The 19,786-nt window shown below is 41.0% G+C and overlaps 1 protein-coding gene across 2 annotated transcripts; it reads right to left on the bottom strand.

Annotated features, from left to right (window-relative positions):
- Window positions 1-69: 69 nt before the first annotated feature.
- Window positions 70-18,836, bottom strand: LOC143322251 (creatine kinase U-type, mitochondrial-like). Of its 2 annotated transcripts, none has more exons than XM_076733313.1 (9): window positions 18,529-18,836; window positions 12,487-12,685; window positions 11,509-11,604; window positions 10,201-10,422; window positions 8,401-8,486; window positions 6,933-7,056; window positions 6,097-6,231; window positions 5,689-5,814; window positions 70-4,305 (listed from the first exon to the last, which is right to left on the bottom strand). In XM_076733313.1, the coding sequence occupies exons 1-9, from the start codon at window positions 18,672-18,674 to the stop codon at window positions 4,192-4,194; spliced, it is 1,248 nt and encodes a 415-aa protein (XP_076589428.1). In that variant the 5' UTR covers window positions 18,675-18,836; the 3' UTR covers window positions 70-4,191. The 2 variants fall into 2 exon arrangements, with proteins under 2 accessions (XP_076589428.1, XP_076589430.1); XM_076733315.1 differs by lacking the exon at window positions 18,529-18,836 and adding an exon at window positions 12,779-13,009.
- Between the last annotated feature and the right edge of the window lie 950 nt (window positions 18,837-19,786).

Here is a 19,786-nt window from a genome sequence, read left to right as displayed (position 1 = left end):
TTAATGACCGGCAAACAACTCCAAATGTGTCGATTACAGGAAGTTATGTTAATTCATAAGTTCGTTTATTTTAAAAGGCACCTAAAATACAGTTGCAGTGGTGAAATATTTGTCAGAAAAGAACATAACTTCTTTCATACATTAGACAGAGTATGTCCCCTCAGGCTGCTTTGGTTTACAGACATTAGTCAGTATTTACACATAAAGAAAAGTACAGAAAGCAGAAGGAGACATGCAGTCTAGGTGACCTGGAGACATCAAACACCTGAATCTTCATCACTTTAATCACTCCAAGTCAAACAAAAGTATTCTGAAAAGTAACATACAAATCATAACTTGATAACAACTTCAGAGTTTCCTGTGAACCATAACCTTAAATTTTTCTGAAAATTGTGGATCCAGTCTTCAAAATCTGCACTGGTCACTATATTTTCAGACTTTCCTCCAGGGAGACTGGCAGCACTTCTGATGATCACTTTTATGAGCTCATAGGATCTGATATACAAATCCCTTGTGCTCTTAAAATGTGCCACCTTGGCTCAGGTGTCAGGGGGAAGGTCAAACGCACTGATCACCATGTTGATCTGCAGGTCACTGTGCCGCATATGTGCTGCAGAAAAGCTAAGCCCCCAGGATTTACTGCGCTGGAGACACCGCTGATGCAACACACGTTTCCTAGGTATTAATTGTGTTAACCTGAAGTTTGTTTTCTATTGGCGCTGTGTCTGTCCATTTTCTGTCATTGACACTGACAGCCTGAGGATATCAACTGAGGCGAGTCCTGCATTGTTAAGAAATCACGAGGCCCTGTGTTGTAGGGGGGCCCTGTGTCAAACGCTAATTTTAATAATATTCTTATTTTAGTTTATATTGTGCTCACATGATGGATATTCCTACATTAAGATGTGATTCATTTGATCAGAGGTCAGGTATTACTCCAGCAGGGGAGAGCTGACGCAGCCATTTGTAGTCAGCTGGAGGCAACAGGTGCATACTGGAAATGCAGTGGGAAATACATAGTATTCCTTGCAGTCCCATTAAATGTTGTTAAAATCTTAATTTTTGACAATAGTTGAAATCAGCATCAGGTGAAGATCCACAGTCAGGATATTTGGTGAGAATACAATGTTAAATAATTATATAGTAAGAGTATAATGCTGATTTTCTGAGTTCATATGATGCTTTTTATGACACTTGTGACTGTTCTCATGAACTGTTTGTCAGCTGTGACTGTTTGGCCTATTTGTGTTGTTTTGTATGCAGATTGTGTGTCTTGTTCTTAGGTCTGCTCAGGTGTATGCACAGTTGTCTGACTTTCATTGCGAGGACCCCTGAGCAGATTTCATTTTTATTCTGATTTCTTATTGTTGAAGACATCCAGGCAAAAATAGGCTTCATATTAATCAACGCAGACTAACAGACAGCATGAGATAAACGACTTCCTTCTTTGTGCAGCTGCAGTTACATCACCAAGCCAGCAGAGGGAGCTCTCTGACAGCACCACAATCATTTTTTCTAAAAATAAATATTCCATCAGTGTTATATGAATGCACACAAGTGTCATACAGCACCTCAGTAGGTAAGTAAGTTCTACCTTAAAGGTATTCCTCATAGACTTTAGTATTTAAGTATTTATATTCATATAATACATTTTTATGTGACATACTCTATTCCAGCCTTTACATGTCACATATACATGTTACTCTGATGCCCAGTGAGAAACCAACAAGTCTTGCAAAAGCTGATATCTCCCCTCTGTAACTTGTTTAAGTGTCTTTCAGTGGTATTTCCTTCAGAGGCCTTTATCACTCTGCCATGCACCCATATGACTTCAAACTTGCTTACTTTGCCATATTTGAAGAGGATGGTTAGAGACTAATAGTGAAAACCTTAAAAAAATCAGGAGATATTTTACATTTGCATACAAACTCAAAATTTCTATTGTGACAGATTTTTCATTAAGACAGAACACAGAGACAGATTCAAGCTTCTTATCAGGTTGTGCAAAAAACTTTCCACATTAAGAATATAGTAATCTAATATCTGACTAATAATAGATGGAGTTATTCAGAGTGCATTCAGTATGTATTATTTGCCTGCCCTGCTAACTTTGAAGGTACAGTGCAGTACAAGAAAACTACATTCTGCAGTATCAGCGTATTTCTTGCTTGGGTTAAAAGTTGACATGATTATTTATTCATTAATAATCTTTCGTGACTTCAATCCAAATAAAGCTCCACTGTCTACAATGTATGTTAGTGGGGAAAGTGCTCTTCATTTTTATAAATCTTACTTCCTAAAGAGACCAGTTTCTTTCAGCAACGGCCCACAATGTCCCCTCATCTCCCCTCATGAAGCTCAAACACAGCTGACTGACGAGCTGTACAGCAGATCCTTTGAAGCGGAGCTGCAGCCGTTTACTGTAAACGTACAGCTGAGGTGGAAATGGCAGAACTGGATGGAAATAATGTCGGGATCAAATGAGGTTAGGGGAAGGCTGACTGTCAGCAGGGCTGTGATTGAAATGTGTGAGTGTGTGTGTGTGTGTGTGTGTGTGGGGGCGGGGGCGGGGGGGCACTATTGCACAACACAGCACTTTGTAAAATATTTGTACTATTTCAAGGTCACTGATTGTCAATGTCAATGTGTCACTGACATTGTGCTAAACACTGTGAACAAAGACGCTATGCAACCATTTGATTGCAATCAAAATGGTGAACAGAAACCATGTACACACAATCTACAATGGAAAGTATTGCACAAATGGATGGACCACACAAGCACCAGATAATAGGAATGAACAAACAACTCACAGGAATGAGGGGAAGAGACAGGCTGAGTATAGGACATACGTCAGGAAGGGGCAGAGTGGAGTAAAGCCAGGTTTGGTGGGCTCAGGAGTGCTTTGGGATCAGAGCCATAGACACCGTTTGGCCATGCAGAGACGGGCAAACCGGCAGCCGTTAGAGCAGCCTACAGTTTGTACATCCTTCTTTAATCTTTGCTACAATTTTAGAGCAAGGTTTGAATTTGAGTTTAAAGATAAAATCCCTTAGAACAACTGAAACACACTTAAGCCCAATGCTGGATTCTGGGACCCTGGTTTGGTTGAGCCAGACAGCTGAGTAAAATAGAGAGAAATCAGAGGGACAATCCCCTTTATTTGTCACACACTACATAGAACATGCTACACATGCCATGCATTGGTGAAATTTTTCCTCCGCTTTTGACCCATCCTGGTAGTCCTTCCACTGCGGCAGACCAGGAGCGGTGGGCTGCCATCCGACCGGCGCCCGGGGACACCAGATTTAAAGTCGCTGCATTGGCTCCCCGTGCGTTTCAGGATAAGATTTTAAGGTTCTTTTATTAGTTTTTAAATGTCTTAACGGTTTATCTGACCTACTTTTACCCTATCAACCCTCGCGGACCCTGAGGTCCCCCGGCACTGGCCTCTTAACCATACCAAAAGTAAGAACTAAAACACACGGGGAGGCGGCTTTTAGTTATTATGGCCCCCGATTGTGGAACTGCCCGCCGGAAAACCTCAGTGCCGCAGAGACTGTTGATGTTTTTAAAAAGAGGCTCAAGACCCACCTTTTTAATCAGGCTTTCAATTGATTTGTTTGATTTATCTCATTCCTTTAATCAGGCTTCTGACCATATTTATCTTTATACGTACATATATATCTTATTTTAGTTGATTGTTTTAACAACATGTTTATTTACTATTTATTTCATTTATTCATTTTATCTTATTTTATGTTAATGTCTTAGTCCCTTGGTTTTTAGCTCCAGTGTTTCCTCATGGGGGCCCCCCCACACTGGGAGCTGCTCTTGGTCTACTGATGGGGGCGCTGCCGAGGGGACAGCTCTGGCCTGGATGGCTGGAGGCCTCTGCACCTTGGTGTGGGGCCTCCTGTCTGCCTGGGTCGGGGTGGTCTCGGGCGGCGCTCCCTCGTCATGAGCAGGGGGCCCTCAGTGTGGATGGCTCCCAAACGTTGCTTATTCCTTGCCTTGCCCGTATGGGTGTGTTTGATTGATTGATTGATTTTGTAGATTATAGATGTTGTAGATTATATTATATATTTTGTAGATTATATTATAGAGAGGTACTCTGGGAGGGCACAGAGTGAGGTGTTGGTGCATGTGATCGTGCCCAGAGGTTTGTGGGGTGAGGTCAGGGATCAGTGTCTACTTGAACACCTTGATGGGTGGAGGCACCTCGATGTCCTGGCCTTTCTCCAGTCTCTTCTCACACTCGATCAGGTAGTTGACGCCATCAATCACTGTCTGCACCAGCTGGACCTGAGAGGGACACGTCACATTTTGTTTTTATCCTTTTTTGCATAAGAAAAATGGAGACTGGAACATAAAACGCCCTCTTCTGCTCAAAAATGTTGCTTCGTGCTGCTTCAGCTGCATGTTCGACCTTCGCTGCACAGAATGATGTCTGTGCAGAGTTTCACACTACAAGAAAATTATTCACCTGCGTCTCAAAACAATGCAGAAAAAAACAGTCCATGCATTCATGACTTCCAGGTTGGATTATTGCAATTTCTATCCAGCTGCCCACATCTTATTACCTGACTAAACACTGCGCTCCCAAAACAGAGGTTTACTTATGGTTCCTAAATTCTCCAAAAGCAGAATGGAAGCCAGAGCCTTTAGCTATCAAGCTCCTCTCCTGTGGAACCATCTCCCAGTCTTTGTCCCGGAGGCAGACACCGTCTCTACATTTAAGCGTAGGCTTAAAACTTTCCTTTTTGATAAATCTTATAGTTAGGGTTGGCTCAGGCTTGCCTTGGACCAGCCCTTAGTTATGCTGCTATAGCATTAGACTGGTGGGGAACTTCCAATGATACACCGAGCTCCTCTGCTCTTCTCTCCTTCTCTACCTGCACGCTTTCATGTCCTACCAAGGCATGTTAATAACTTAGCTTCTTCACTGGAGTCTTTGTGCATTGCTGTCTTGTAGGTTCCCATGGATAGTGGTTGAACCGCCTCTCATCCAAAAGGCTTAAATCATAAATCTCTCTGCATCAAAGTCGTGATTTATTTCTCTTGCACAGATGCAATAAGCAGTCTGTGTTCTTCCAATCGTAAAAAGCCACGTCTCCAAGTTATATAACAGTAAAAAACTGCAGGATTGATTCTCAATCTTCACTTGTTGTACAATGCACTCAACCCAACAGAGAACAATGATTGTAGATAACAGATCATTGTGCTGCATAACTCTCACTCAGGTGTGACAGCATTCTCTCCAGTCCCCTGCCCTCCCCTTCCCACTCCCCTCCTCTCTCAGTTGTGAGACAGTTTTGGCTTCATTTGGTCTGAAAACAAAACAAAACAAACAACAACTCTTTTGCCATCAATGGGTTGTTGTTTAGACTCCCAAAAAGTCAGAGTCACACTGTGAGGAGATAAATGTTCATTCCATTGAATCTTTCTTCATATCAGGAGGAGTTTCTCATCACACGCAATGTTTTTCGCAACACCCCGTTTGTTACCTATGTGTCTCCATACGTCAATGCCCGGGGGACAATGACAGACAAGTTCTGTAAGCTAATAAGCAACTCAAGTGGAGCAGTTTGGCAAGTGAAGGCTTGGCTCTGTTGATGAGACAATTACTCACACCCTTTGTTCTCACTCGGCCCCAGCCTCTGTGCAGTGCTATACAAGTTTCCCTACCTCAGACTTTCCCATGCGGAACAGGTTGGAGATGTCGTACACATTGTCCACAGCAGCGGTGTCCTCACCGCCTGTCCCTCGCTTCTGCAGACACAGGTTGCTCAGGATCTTACCGAAGCGGGCGTCCTTTTGTTTGGAGGAGAGAAATCATTCCATACAGTTTCAAAGCACTTTAATCAACACATTATTCAATATGCAAATCTACTGTTTTTCCTTCCAGATGTCATTTAGACATTTTCAAGTCTTTTACAAACAACATTTAATCAGCAAGAATCTTCTAAAAAGCTTATTTCCAGGTGAATATGACTGATGAAAGTTCTAAAAATGTTATTTGGCAATTTAAACTCTTGCACATCATTTCAAACTAAGTTAGTAAAAATACTTGTTCTTTCTTTACTAATGCATTACCTTGCTCAGCAGGGGCAGCTTGACGTGGACCCCGGCCCTGAGGCCTGTGCCCAGGTTGGAGGGGCAGGTGAGGATGTAGCCCAGCCTCTCATTCCACATGAACTCCCAGCCTCTCTCCTGGATCAGACGCTCCACCTTAAACACAGAGAGAGAGTCAAACACGATGAGTGTGTGTTTCATTCATAGAATGTCTGACCTTTGGCCCGCGTGACGGATGTGTACATACTGTTCATACGCAGCAAACTGTTAGTAACATGAAGTCTGTTGGGAGTGGACTGACACAAACGCTAGCATTAGCATAGCATGTCACACTCTCAGTGTAAAACACTGCAGTACCAGATGATGCATTGCTTGTACGTAACTCTTTCTCTGATGGGGAACTTGGACTGCTTGGATAAATAATTTAAGCTTGCACTGCTGTGTTTGGACAATGTGTTATCGTGTGTCATTTACAGGCTTTATTTTTGTAGTACGGCAAAGACTAGTATACAGCCTATAGCCTTGGTGAGTCATCAGAGCGACAGCCTACACCTGAGAGAAAGGAGGATGATGGCTGAGCTATCACCCCTGATGGAGAACACGTCTCACCCCATGCAGGACACTCTGACAGTACTGGGCAGCTCCTTCAGTGACAGGCTGATTCACCTGCGGTGTTTGAAGGAGATACACTATAGGCCCTTCCTTCCTGCTTTACAATCAACACTGCACCCACACTATGAGCTTTAGTAAGACTTTATTAATCCCCCACAGGGGAAATAAGGGTGTTACAGGTAGTCACAGTTCCTCTCTCATCTCAACATCTTAAACAATCCACACATGAACAAACACAGCCTTACCTCCTTTATGCCTCTGCAGAACCTCTCAAAGACTCTCTTCATGTTCCCTCCCTTCTCCATGGAGATGATCCTGGTGTGATCCTCCTCATTCACCCAAATCAAAAATGTCTTGTCGTTGTTGTGCCTGCACAGAACAGAGTTTTTTGAGTTATATTGTGCTGATCTCCATAGCTTATGGTTGTTTGCATTTGCCCCAAGGAACGGTAACCAGACAGTGCAGCACCCAGGGAGGGGTCATTCATTCTGACGTAGTACCCAGTAAACTGGAACACAGAGCTGATATCCTTTTCTTACTCATAGCTTATGGACTGTCTTTTTTAACTGTATCAACAACTTCAATATAATTTACTGACGGGAGACAGTGTGTAGCATAAGTTAATGAGTAGAGATTGGTTATGTGTTTTCTCTGTTAAGGGAACAATATGATATTGGTGGGGAGAGAGTAGCTGATTAACCATCAGTCACTGAGTATGACTGTTGTTTCTGTCTAGTAATACGACACTGATTTATGACATACTTAAAAGAAAAAGACAAATCATTAAACATAACACAAAGCTAAATGTGATGGATGAGACCTTGCAAACTCATGACGATCAGTTTGTTAGCAAAAGAGAAAAGCTGACAGTTGCAGGAAATTCTGGCCAAGTACAAGGCAGGCGTGTTTTTCTCTGACATTTCTGTTTCTAAAAAATATATACACAAGTCAATATACAGTGTGAATGAGTGACAAGAAAGTGTTGTACTGACATTCCTATCTTTAGCCTCACTAGTGATGGGGCTGGTGACGGTTCATCTGTTCATCGGTCCGACATAAGTGTCCAAATTGAAAAATCTCAACAACTATTGGATGGGTAAAAAGGTACAAACATTCCTGGTTTTCAGAGAAGGAATCTTGATGACAAAATCCCTGACTTGTTATGTAGTGCCCTAAGCAGGTAAGAAAACAATTTGTCCCACACTTTAGCTCATATAACCTTTATTTAATCAGGTAAGTCCATACAGATGGCAAGACACTGTAAAAACAAATTCGCTTTTACATCCAGCTTTCACAAGACCACATTCTGTCAGAGGTAATGTTACGCAGGCAGGTTTTGTGATTAGCGAGCTAACAGCTAGGAGGCTGAAACCCCATTCAGAAGGAGGATTTGTGAAGGAGTAGCCTTGTCGCTGCTGCCGAGCATCACATCAACCTCTCAGAGGTGAACCTCAAGCTTTCAAAAGTGAAATCATTTGAAAAGAAATTAAAGCTTTGGCAAGTGCAACTGGAAAGTTGAAGCAAAACTTTTCTCAGGAGTTCCACAAGGGTCAATCCTGGGTCCTTTGCTTTTTCATTTGTACATGCTCCAGCTTGGCAACATTGTAAGAAGATTCATTGTACCTTACCATTCATATATTGATGACACATATGCATATATATTGCGTTGCCAGAAACCTCTATCATCCTTTTTTTTTTTTTTTTTTTACTTACCAGATACCACGAGCATCTGGCCAATCACGAGCCATGCCTGTGCTCATCAGCCAGGGTGACACGGGCTTGTCAAACAGGAAATGGTCCTATTGTGAATACAGAGTTTTATACTCAAACTGTAAACAGTGGCTATGACCAAAACAGTGAAAACTGTGATTGGACATTATTGTTAGAGGGAAACAGAAACAAGGGTGTGAGACTTGAGAATTCAGATATGTGGTCAGTATCTCTCATTATGGCTCCACTGCTCCCCTTTTCCCTGGGTGTTAGTCAAGTAAAGTCAGTTTTATTTGTAAGGCCCAGTACCACAAACCACAACTTTATCTCAAGGGGGCTTCACAGCATAGAACATCCTCTATCATGAGACACTCAATTCAGATAAGGAAAAAGTCCCCCGAAAAACATTTTAATAGGGAAAAAATAGAAGAAACAAAGAAGGAATCATTCAGTAGATGTCATAGGAACAAAATAAACAAAGTCAAATTACAGTATGGACAATCAGGATGACAAAACACATATGAAGAATATGGACCCCGGAGGACGTCAAACAACTTCAGGTGTTGCCAAACAGAAGTTGTAACCACATCCACAGTCAACTAAACATCCTCACTATGAGTGCATGTGTTTCCCACACAAGCCCTTATTCCGACCAGCACATCCACATTGATTTTAGAAAGTCTGGACAGTAAAAAACTACATGAAAAACAGATCCAAGCCACATTTGGAGGTGGTGTGAAATACGATTAGATCGTATTTCTACAGATGTGATTCCAAAGTGTCTTTTGCATCACTAACAATGTGACACACAAGGACGACGTTAAATCCAAAGCGACTGAGGAAACCAAGAAATATCAAAACACAGCTGAACTCCTTCGCTGACTTTGCCTGGCACGATGGAGAAGTTCTGCACTATGACTTCACAACGTGACTGATGGCCATTTTTCATGCTTCCACATTGGAAAGGTGTGTCACCAGCATCTGTCGCCTACCACATAAGCACAGCGACCCATGCAGAGATGTTGGTATTGCCTGGACACATAAATCTAATCACTTGCAAATAACAGTGCTGTCAGTCTTAAAGATGTCATTTCAGAAACAAAGCTGATTTGCCTGCAGCCTGAACTGAAATAACCTCATTGTGAATCAGATTCCGACACGACGCATTACTATTGTGTTGCAGATTGTGCTGCAGTGAGTATTTTAAAATCCAAAATTGTTGGAACAGGTCCACTGGCAGATCATGTGAAACCACTAATGCTACTGTATTAAAATGATTGATTATAAGTGGATATGAAATAGAAAGCTGTTCTGGTGTTGTATTTCATGAGAATAATATGTAATTTAAGGCAATCGACCTCTAAAAAGATTCTGTTTCTACAACCCTGAATCCAAATAAGTTTGGATGCTGTAGAAAACGTCAAAAATAACCCAGAATGCAATCACTCACAAACAAACTGTGTTACCGACAGTAGTTTTATGAAGTGATCATGAGTCCATTAGTAATATTCTTCATACAATCATGTGTTCACAAAGTGGTGAACCTCTGTGAAGCTGATGAAGTAATCCACTATTTATATATTGCCTTTGTAGTATTTTCAACTGTGTATTTATCAACAGGGATTAGCAAATTATCGCATTCTGTATTATTTGTGTTTTACACAGCATCCCAATTTGTCTGAACTGAACCTTTTTTCCCCAAACAATTCCTCTTGTGACAAGAAGCAAAAGGGTTAAAGTGGCACTACAGGTCAAAAGACGTACATCTTCACCTGCATTGAGCAGTATCCCCACATCACTCACATCAATGAGCTGTTGCTGCTCCTTTTCTGTCATCTGGGTGAGACTGTAGTACCTTCCGGCCAGGTCATCCTTCAAGCCTGCAAGTGCATTCACCACCACCCTCTCCACCTCCCGTCGCTCTGCCCGAGTGCAGGCGGGAGGCAGGCTGAGCCCCCGGATACTGCGGCCCGTTCTCACCCTGGACGACAGCACATAACGCTCGTCAAACTGGCCCGACTGGATCTGAAATGAAGACAGGAGGGGAAATATTTTTATATATGTTTTGCATCACTTTACATGTCTTCATTCAATGTACAATAATGACACTGATGTGAGTTTCAGTGATAAAAATACAGGCTGATGTTCTCTCTTGAAGCAGAGTTAATCCCAGTGGTTGAGTTCAATAACAGATGGCAGAACCAAAGACCTCTATTGTTTCTTGCTAAGGATCATTGAAATAAAGCTTGGTGAAAAACATAAAGGAGGAAGAAGAGTTTCACTCTTCATTCATTTAGGTTGTACCTCTCAAGCTGGGACTAATCATACTAGCATACATATAGCCATCAAGCTAGCCAGCCAACTTGCCTGCTGACATTACATTCTTCATGTATTGGATTGTCTTAAGCGTTTGTGATGTGGTGTTATCCCTGTGCTGTGTGTGACCGTAACACTGTGCATGCCACACATGTAGGTACACACATTTCAGCACAGTCACCAAACAACGCTGTAGCTTGGCTGTACTCAAGAGATAAAGTGACTGATATACTGTAGGTTTATTGCAGCTGTTGACTATTGGTTGTTGCAATGAGAAAATGTGGTATTTGTTCAACTCTGATCAATATTGTAGGAACAATAAAAAAAAAATGGTTGCTTATTTGTTTGCGGTCACGTGATGTTAAATTCAGATGGAGGGCCGGAAATGAAAACCGTAACGGATGAGATGAAGGAAAGTTCTCATTGGGCAAGTTTAGATGAAAGTATGAGAGAAAGGTATAAACAGAAAATCAGAACATATGTTGGATGTGACCCTTATGTTATGAAGATGAGCAACAACTTTTGGTACTCGATTAAAGCTACTCCTGGTTTCTCGGTTGAATCGACCATAAATGACATCAAAACATAGGCATTGTGTATGCGTGTTATTGTGCTTCCTACGCAGACAATCACTTCCTGCCCTCCATCTGCAGTTTGCGTCACAACAAAAGAGTGACGTGACATCATCTACAAACAACCTACTGCTAAGTATCATAGTTCTTAAACAGCAGCAGGAAGTCACCAGCCCGAGGAATGAAACAACCTCTCGCATAAGAAGCTCTGTGAGGGTATTACCTTGCTGGCATCCAGGTCGGTGGGGTGCTTCATGGTGCGGGGATCATAGCCGTTGTGCCTCCCTTTGATGACAGGGTCCAACAGTTCTGCAAATACCTGAAACAGACCCAGAATTTAAGAACACACAAAAAAAATGAGACAATGGATAAAGACTTTGTCCTGAATTCAACTCATCAATGTTTGCCATGTAGAGGATGTGTTCCTGACATTTTGTAGAATCAGTGTAGATATGTATATGAACACATGGCCTTAATGGCTGCTGATGACAATAGTATGGATGTGATAATGAAACAAAACTGCAGGGTAAATCTATACATTTGCTGTCGACATTATAAGAACTCTTCTTGCACACTGTTGTCAGCACTTCTGTCCACTTACCAGCAGCAGAAATACCACACCCATATGACCACAAACAGAGGAACCACTCACAGCACACAAACACTCTGTCTCTGGTCACAAAGATTTGTTGCATTAAAAATGTTGTGTCATGCACTCGGAGTGATGCAACCTGGAGTCCTTGAAAATGACACATCCTTCCCTGAACCGTGACCTGCATCTGCAGCCTTAACACTCCCACCGATTGGTCCCAACTGGCAATTCATCATTCATATCTGACTAAAAAAATACACTGGCACTGAGACATCCCAAAAGAGGTGCTCTGGCCTGAAACTACCCCTCTCCTGTGCTGTAATACTCCTTCCTCTGGAGCAGCACAGGAGGGTTGGCTGACCGCAATTTTTTTGAGTTACACTCAGGCAAATTTCCCAATCATTTACAATTTCTGATGATTAAAAGATTTTCATCTATGTTGAAACTTTGTCAGGGTTGCCCTTGTTGCTGCAAACTCCCGCTGGTGCCCTGAGGAGGCAGTGGTCAGCTATTAGTCTTGTACAGTAAACATGGAGGTGTGCCAGCCCCTTCTTTTCCCCCAACAGTGAGGAGCTTGCATGTGTTTAAAAAGGCATAATGATGTCTGACCTCATAAGTCTCCTCGTCTCCTGCCACCATGCCAATAGACGTGATGCGGGGTTCCCCTGGGTTGTCCACGCCCCACTGGATGGCCTCGTCCAGTGTGTAACCGTTGGGAGTAGCCTTATCACACAGCTTGGCATACAAGGCAGGTGTAAGGTAAGTTGCCATGAAGTTGTTGTGTTTGCGCAGGTCAGGGTACTCGGCACTGCACAAACACAAATGCAAGATGAGATATTATACTGCTGCACTGATCTTTGAGAGAGAAGAACTCTTTTTAACAGTGTGGACGCCTGCTAACCATGGAGCTGTGTCCTTGGAGCAGGTGCAGAGTGAGCGACTCGCTCCGGGACACTTCCATGTGACACACACAGTGACTGTGGTTCAAACCTGTGTCCTTCTGGCTATGGGACACCTGCTGTGAAAGACGCCCACTAGTTCAGACAGATGATATTGGGACTGTAAAAACAAACAAACTGCTATGCGACACACATTGAAAACCACTGAAAACTGGCAGAACTGCGATTTTACGGTGTTCAGAGCCAGCAGGTGAATATAATCAATGTTTAAAGAAGTTTGAGTGGACTAATCCACCTCTATCTTTTTTTTTTTTTTAACTTTTTATTTATTTATTTATTTACATGAATTTTTTGTAAATTCTGTTTATTACATTTTTAGTTTTTTCAGAAACAAATACACAAACATTACACATGAACAAACATTAATATTAAAACAACAACAACGGTGCTGCAGGACTGGTCCATATGATGAAGTATGTGGCATTAATAGCACAATGAACTTGTGCGTTAGTCAATACTATATGGTGGGGTCTAAGACTAGAGAAAGTTCATGAATCAAACCCATGTCCTCTGGTCAAAGATTTAAAAAAAAAAATAAAGTTACCAGTTTAAATCCAGATTATAATCGAGTCCCAAAAGTTCCAGTGGCTTCCTCCATTCCTGCAGAAAAAGATGAGTCCTTCCATTGATACAATATCCAAGTTTTTCCAGAGTCACAACCTCTGAGATCAGAGATTTCCACACAGAGATAGGAGGATCCTCTCCAACCCACTGTACCATTACAGCTTTCCTTGCTATCATTAAAAGCGACTGGATTCCATTTTCGTTGTCTTTAAGAGAGGCAGGGACCTTCCCAAGCTGACACAGAAGCGGACTGACTGACAGCTGCTGACCTGTTGCTTTACTAACACTTAAACATACTGCCATCCAGAATGCTTGGATTTTTTTGCATTCCCACAAACAATGCAGCCCGGTGCCTATGCAAGATTTACATTTGGGGCAATTTGGTGAGGTTCCTGTTCTATACTTACTATAGATATGCGGAGAGATGTAGATTCGATGCAAGATATTATACTGAAGTTCTTTATATCTGTTGCAAATCGAAATTCTGGAAGGCAGTTGTAAAATCTCATCAGATACATCACCATCAATTATACACTTAAGTAAAGTACACCAGTTTACCCAGGTTCAAGCTCAATATCTCAGAATAGAATTTAGATATAAAGTGTTTTTGTTGCTTACAATTAATATAAAATCTTTCACCTACAGTTGTAATCTTGCTAGTTTAACCATAGGTTTCCTGCCATTCCAAATAAAGTCTGATAATGCTTTATTTATATTTGTATTGTCATTTGTATTTAAATTTACAAACAACACTGATGTGGTATATAATATTTTTGGAAGGACTGTCATCTTGATGAGGTTGATTCTGCCAAGGAACGATACAGGGAGACTCTTCCATCTTGTAAACATTTCTTGGACACTTTTAACTAGAGGATTAATATTTTCTGAATATAACTGATTGAGCTGGGGGGTGATTTTAATTCCTAAATAATGAAACCCAGATGGAGTCCAACGAAAGGGCTGAGTATAAGGTGGTTCTGTTTTTGTGTCATTATCTCAGATCATTATTTCTGACTTGTCAAAATTTACTTTATATCCAGATATTAGGCTGAATTCTTTTAAACAATTAGTTAAGGCTATTAATGATAGAGAGGGCTTTGTTAATGTCAAAAGGATATCATCAGCATACAGTAAAATTTTATCTTGGTTAGTACCAATATTGTTACTCCCTGGATGTCAGGGTTTTGTCTGATAGCTAACGCTAATGGCTCCATAGCCAGGGCAAACAAAGTAGGGGACAGTGGGCTTCTGCAGTATAATTTTTTCTAAGAGATATGTGATGATATGTGATGACTGGAGAAAATACTGTAACCAATGGTAGCTGATAGTAGTTGATTTACTGAATGTGATGCTGTGACAGTAGCTGATCTGCTGAGTGTGACACTGTAGCAGAAATTGTCATAGTTTGTACTTGTTTCCTTGTTTGTTTTTCATTGCATGTTGGCTAATGGCTCTCTCTCTCTCCTCGCCTGCAGTGGAGGTGTGGCCTGGTGGTGCTGCGGGTCTCCAACACACCTGGGGCAGATCTCCACTGATTGCGCCTTCACTTAAGCAGCTTGGCAGGATTGTCGACGCTTTTCGCTGAGACTCTCCAGCCATTCTGTTCCTATCGTTGTGCCTTAGCCTGTTTCCCTAGACTTGTTTTGTCGCTATTTGATCTGTGCCTAGTTGCACTAGTTTAGTTTGTTTCTGTATTTTCTGGTAGTGATACTCTTGGTTGTTCGAAGTCCTAAGCTCTCCTACCCGCTCGCCACGGTGTAGTGATCGCTTTGTTAGTTTGGCTGATTTTGTGTTCTTTGAGCAATTAGTATTTCTGCTACATTGGTCCGACTAAACGCCGATTCTATGGAATCATAACAGGAATAGAGAAATGGAGAAATCATGAAATCACAGAGCATTCTTATCAAGGCTTTCTGGGACTCTCTTTCTCTCCCACAACTCGTCTTGTCTTAGCAGCAGCTGCTTCTTTGTGTGGTGCACTGAACTCTGGTAACCTCATGTAACCTTACTGTTTGAACAAAGGCCTTTAAGCATGTGTTCCCTTACAACCTATATTTGTGTGTTTTACTATAACTACTGATGGATTGAATGCTCTTATAATCTCACCATGATTTGATGTAATCTTAAAGTGCACTAATGACAATATTATTGTGTGGTAGACCTTTATACTTTGTAATATGCATTCATTACTTTATTTTGTAATTTCTTAATCTTTTAAAAATTGGTATTTGTTGGCCGAAAAACAATGATGTAATTTGGGAAGAACAGAAAAAAAAAAAAGTAATAAAATGCTTCGTCCTGGATATTGGAGGCATAAACATTTCCTAATACAATAGTTTCACCGTCTAGCACCCTTTTAACCAAGACAAACCTGCCTTCAGTGTCTTTCGGAGAAGCTGTGACAGTCTCAGTGATCTTGAGTTTGCAGTGGTCGCAAGTGTCCCGCATATTTGATTCCAGGTCTCCTCTTGATATTTGTGTTTCTGACTCCCTCTCCCATTTTTGTTTGATAGACATTGTAGAGTGATTTTTAGAGGCTTGTATACTTCCATATATTCTTGAGACCAACTTTTTATTGTCTTTTTCTTTGTACGCATTATAAAATATAGAAATCAAATTATATTCTTTCACCTCTTTAGTTTGTAATTTTTTATTATAATAGTCTCTGACTTGCAAATATCCATGGAAGTCCCTCTTTTCCAAGCTAAATGTGTCTGAAATAGTCTCATAACTCTGAAATTTACTGTTTGAGGTGAGGGAACAGAAAGACGTGATACCTCTCCTGACCCACTGATTGAAGTCCCCGTCCAACCTAGCAGGTTCAAATTCTGGGTCATAGGCAACCCAGTTCAAGACCCTAGCCTGTTTCTCTATTTTTAACTTCCTCAAAACCTTGAACCATATCTTAAGAGTGAATAAAGTTCATTGATTCAAGTTGTTATATAGTCTTCCAGCTTGACTTTTATTTCCTATAATAGATTGTATCGCAGTTTTTATTTGTGTAATTTCCAGGGATTTCCATTTAGATTCATAATTTGGAGCACATCAGTATACCAAGGGTTTCAATTGTGCAGCGAAGTAATAATCCTGATCCACCTCTATCTTAAAATGATTTATTTATGCTTTCAAGCAGGCTGGTAGAACAAACATGAATAACCGGCTGTCAAAGATTGGCCTGTATCCAAACGAACACATTCTCGGGGCCAGGGATGGAATGAAACCAGGTTTGCCGTTTCGAAGACTAAAACTGCAGAAGCAGAACAGACTGAGTAGCTTATGGGTTCCTGTTCCCTGCCAGTCTGCAAAGATAAGACATTTAAATTAAAAATGACACAATAACTGCCTCTTATAAGTGTTCCCAACTTACTAAAGCAGTACTAATGATGAGATGGGTCTATGGAAAGATGTTTGTCATGGATGGACCCTCACAACAGTCTTCTTGCTTGATCTATATGTCTATTTCATCACTGCACAGTCAAACCTGGCCTCTTGCCTTAAATCTACCTTTCCTGGTCTATAACACAGAGACACAAGTTCCTCTTTCTTCCACAACAATGAGCTCAGAAGATGGTAAACGTCATAAGTTGGTGAGGGAGAGAGAGGTGCATCAAAGGATGCCATCTATGGTTGCGGTCCATGACAACACTTTCAGAGCCAACAAAACACAAGTGGCTGCAGAGACAGAGTTTCAAATGCTGGCAAAGTGTATCAGTCAGATTGATTCAGTATCATCACACTGAACGTGTTCCAACATGAGCACATAATGCAATGCGAAATTATGTCTGTTTGCATTGGAAAATAACATTAATGCAGAAGAGCCGCCTGTTCAGGCAGGTCTCATTTGTCAAAAGAAACGATCGGTAACTGTACCGTTGTTCACTCATTCAGGGATAAGCGGTCAAAACAGGATGTCCCAGCACCTGTAGTTTAATACTAAACGATTATTTTAAGACTGCCACAAACGATTTTTTTCATTTTTGTCTGTCAATGTGTCAATTATTTTCTCGATGAATCCATTCCTTGTTTGGTCGTTTAAATGTCAGAAAACAGTGAGAAATGTCAACTGCTGTTTCCTAATGCCCAAGAGGACATCCTCAAACGTCTTGTTTGATCCACAACCCAAAGATATTCAGTCTCCTGTCCGAGAGGAAAATGTTTACATTTAAAAAACTGGAATCAGAGAATATTGACTTTGTTTCTTAAAAATGACTCAAACCAATTAATCAATTATCAAAATAGTAATATTAATTTAATGGTTGACAGCTAACTGACAAACCGTTGCAGCTTTGGATTACCACAGAGGCTTGCAACATATTTGATCTGAGTGCTTTTATTAGTTTATTAGTGTTTTTTTATATTCGGATTTAAAGAACACTGTTATGAGCTATTCACCTCTAATCTCGAACCTCCAACCCCACCAACATAACTACAAAGATGCTTTTGTCGCTTCATAATTTCCCTCACATTAGTTTGCTAACTATAGTACCTGCTGTGTGTAAGCATTGTGCAACCACCTATGCAGGGTTTTTATATCTGAGTGCAGATAAGATTTACTAATAATTTACATTTAAGTGCTGCTGCTTTATAATAGAATGTCATATACAGGCAAAACAACTGTTTTTTCCTGTGAGATCAGGTGTAAACTAGCTCTGTGTCATTATTTGTCTAATACAAACATTAGCTACTCAAAATTCCCTTTAATGGCTGTTAAATCTGTAGGAGCAGGTGTGTGCAGTATGATGTTTTTTGTGTTTTAATCTTGGTGTATGATTAATAAAAGATACATTAAACAGGTGTACCTCCACTCTAAAAAAAAGATTACTATAAAACTCCAGTAACAAAGGAGAAACGTGGAGCCACAGCAGCATGTAATGTGTCAGTCATGTGCGTTTAAGGAACCTGTTAACGGCTCTTTGATTAGCTGGTGTCCTATAGCATTTCATATAGCATCTCATATTATTATTCTCACTATGCAAATTAATGTTTGCACGTAAACCCAGATTTTTAATACTTAATTAACAATTAGGCCTAATGTGTGTCGATGACAGACATTCTCACCTGTCAGGACTTCTTCATTAACAAACCTGATGATGTATATTGTGCTATGTGTTGGTGGGGGTTACGGTACCTGGCGGGGTACCTCCTGCGTACAGGGACTCCAGCGCTGACATGTTCTCGGTGGAGCAGAAATCCAGCCGTTGCAGAGCCTCCCACCAGCGACAGGATCCCAATGTTCCGTTTGGAGGACAGGATTCTTGAGAAGCTGCTTGCCATTTTTTTGTTTTCTTTAAAGGCGTTAAACAGGTATTATTTCCACGGCCGCAGGGAGGGAGGGACAGGTGGAGGAGAGAGTTGGTGACGAGGAGCCTCTGATGGAATGATAACAGGGAGAACGACTTAAAAGGAGCAACGTGAAGATGGATGGAGAGATACAGCACCAGACCGGAAATTCAGCCATAGCTTCAAAGTAAAAGGACAAGCGCAGCCAAGACCATCTGTTCTCAAGTTTGATTTGTTGACATGTGCACAACAATTACAGTGAAGCAGTCCTTCACAATCAAATTCTAAGATGAGTGCTCTTACATATAAGTATAAAAAAAAAGGTGTATTAACAAAGTGGAACAAAACCTAATTTGAATCTAAGGTAAAAAATTACAGTGAAATACATGAATATTATATAAGTAATAAACTATAATATTAATACTGCGTAGCCAGGTGAGAATTAGTCAAATGTATAGACTGCAATGTAAACAGGTTGTGTAGTAATGAAGTGAATCATGAGGACAGGTTGTAGACAGGGATGCATATAAATACAGTATACAGTATAAATAAATCCATATAAATGCAGTACTTCCACAGTTAAGAGTAGGCTCACACTATAAAGTGTTTCATAAAAATGACAGCAGCTAATATTGACAAATACAAAAATAATGCAAATCTGGATAATTCTAAATAGTAAGCTGCTCCAATTATATTGAAAAGTTATTCTCTTTTGTCTAATTTTCACTTGCACACTCTGAAATCCACAGAACAGTGCGCGCTAAGAATTTTATTGTGAAATTTGCTTACACAGGAAGTCACAGTGGTGGAGGAGTGTGTGGTATGGTATGAACGCTGACAGGCATCAACAAGCTGCTGTCATTCATAGCTGACATTCAAGTCAATTTTAAAAGTGCTGCTACTTCTTCATTACGATGAATCATGGCTGACTGACACTGAAGGGACAACACCTCCATGAGAAGACGTTCTGAGGTGGTTGTGAAATGTCTGCTTTGGTGTAATGAAGACCTGTGGGGACTCAGTATCTGATTCTGCTGTGCCTGAGAACCACGGAAAGCAGAGAGAGAGAGAGAAAGAGAGAGAGAGAGAGATACCAGAGAAGAGCT

The sequence above is a fragment of the Chaetodon auriga genome, chromosome 6, assembly GCF_051107435.1.
Source record: "Chaetodon auriga isolate fChaAug3 chromosome 6, fChaAug3.hap1, whole genome shotgun sequence".
Lineage (NCBI taxonomy): Eukaryota > Metazoa > Chordata > Actinopteri > Chaetodontiformes > Chaetodontidae > Chaetodon > Chaetodon auriga.
Note: the sequence above shows the minus strand (reverse complement) of the source record. Positions and strands in the feature narration are given on the sequence as shown.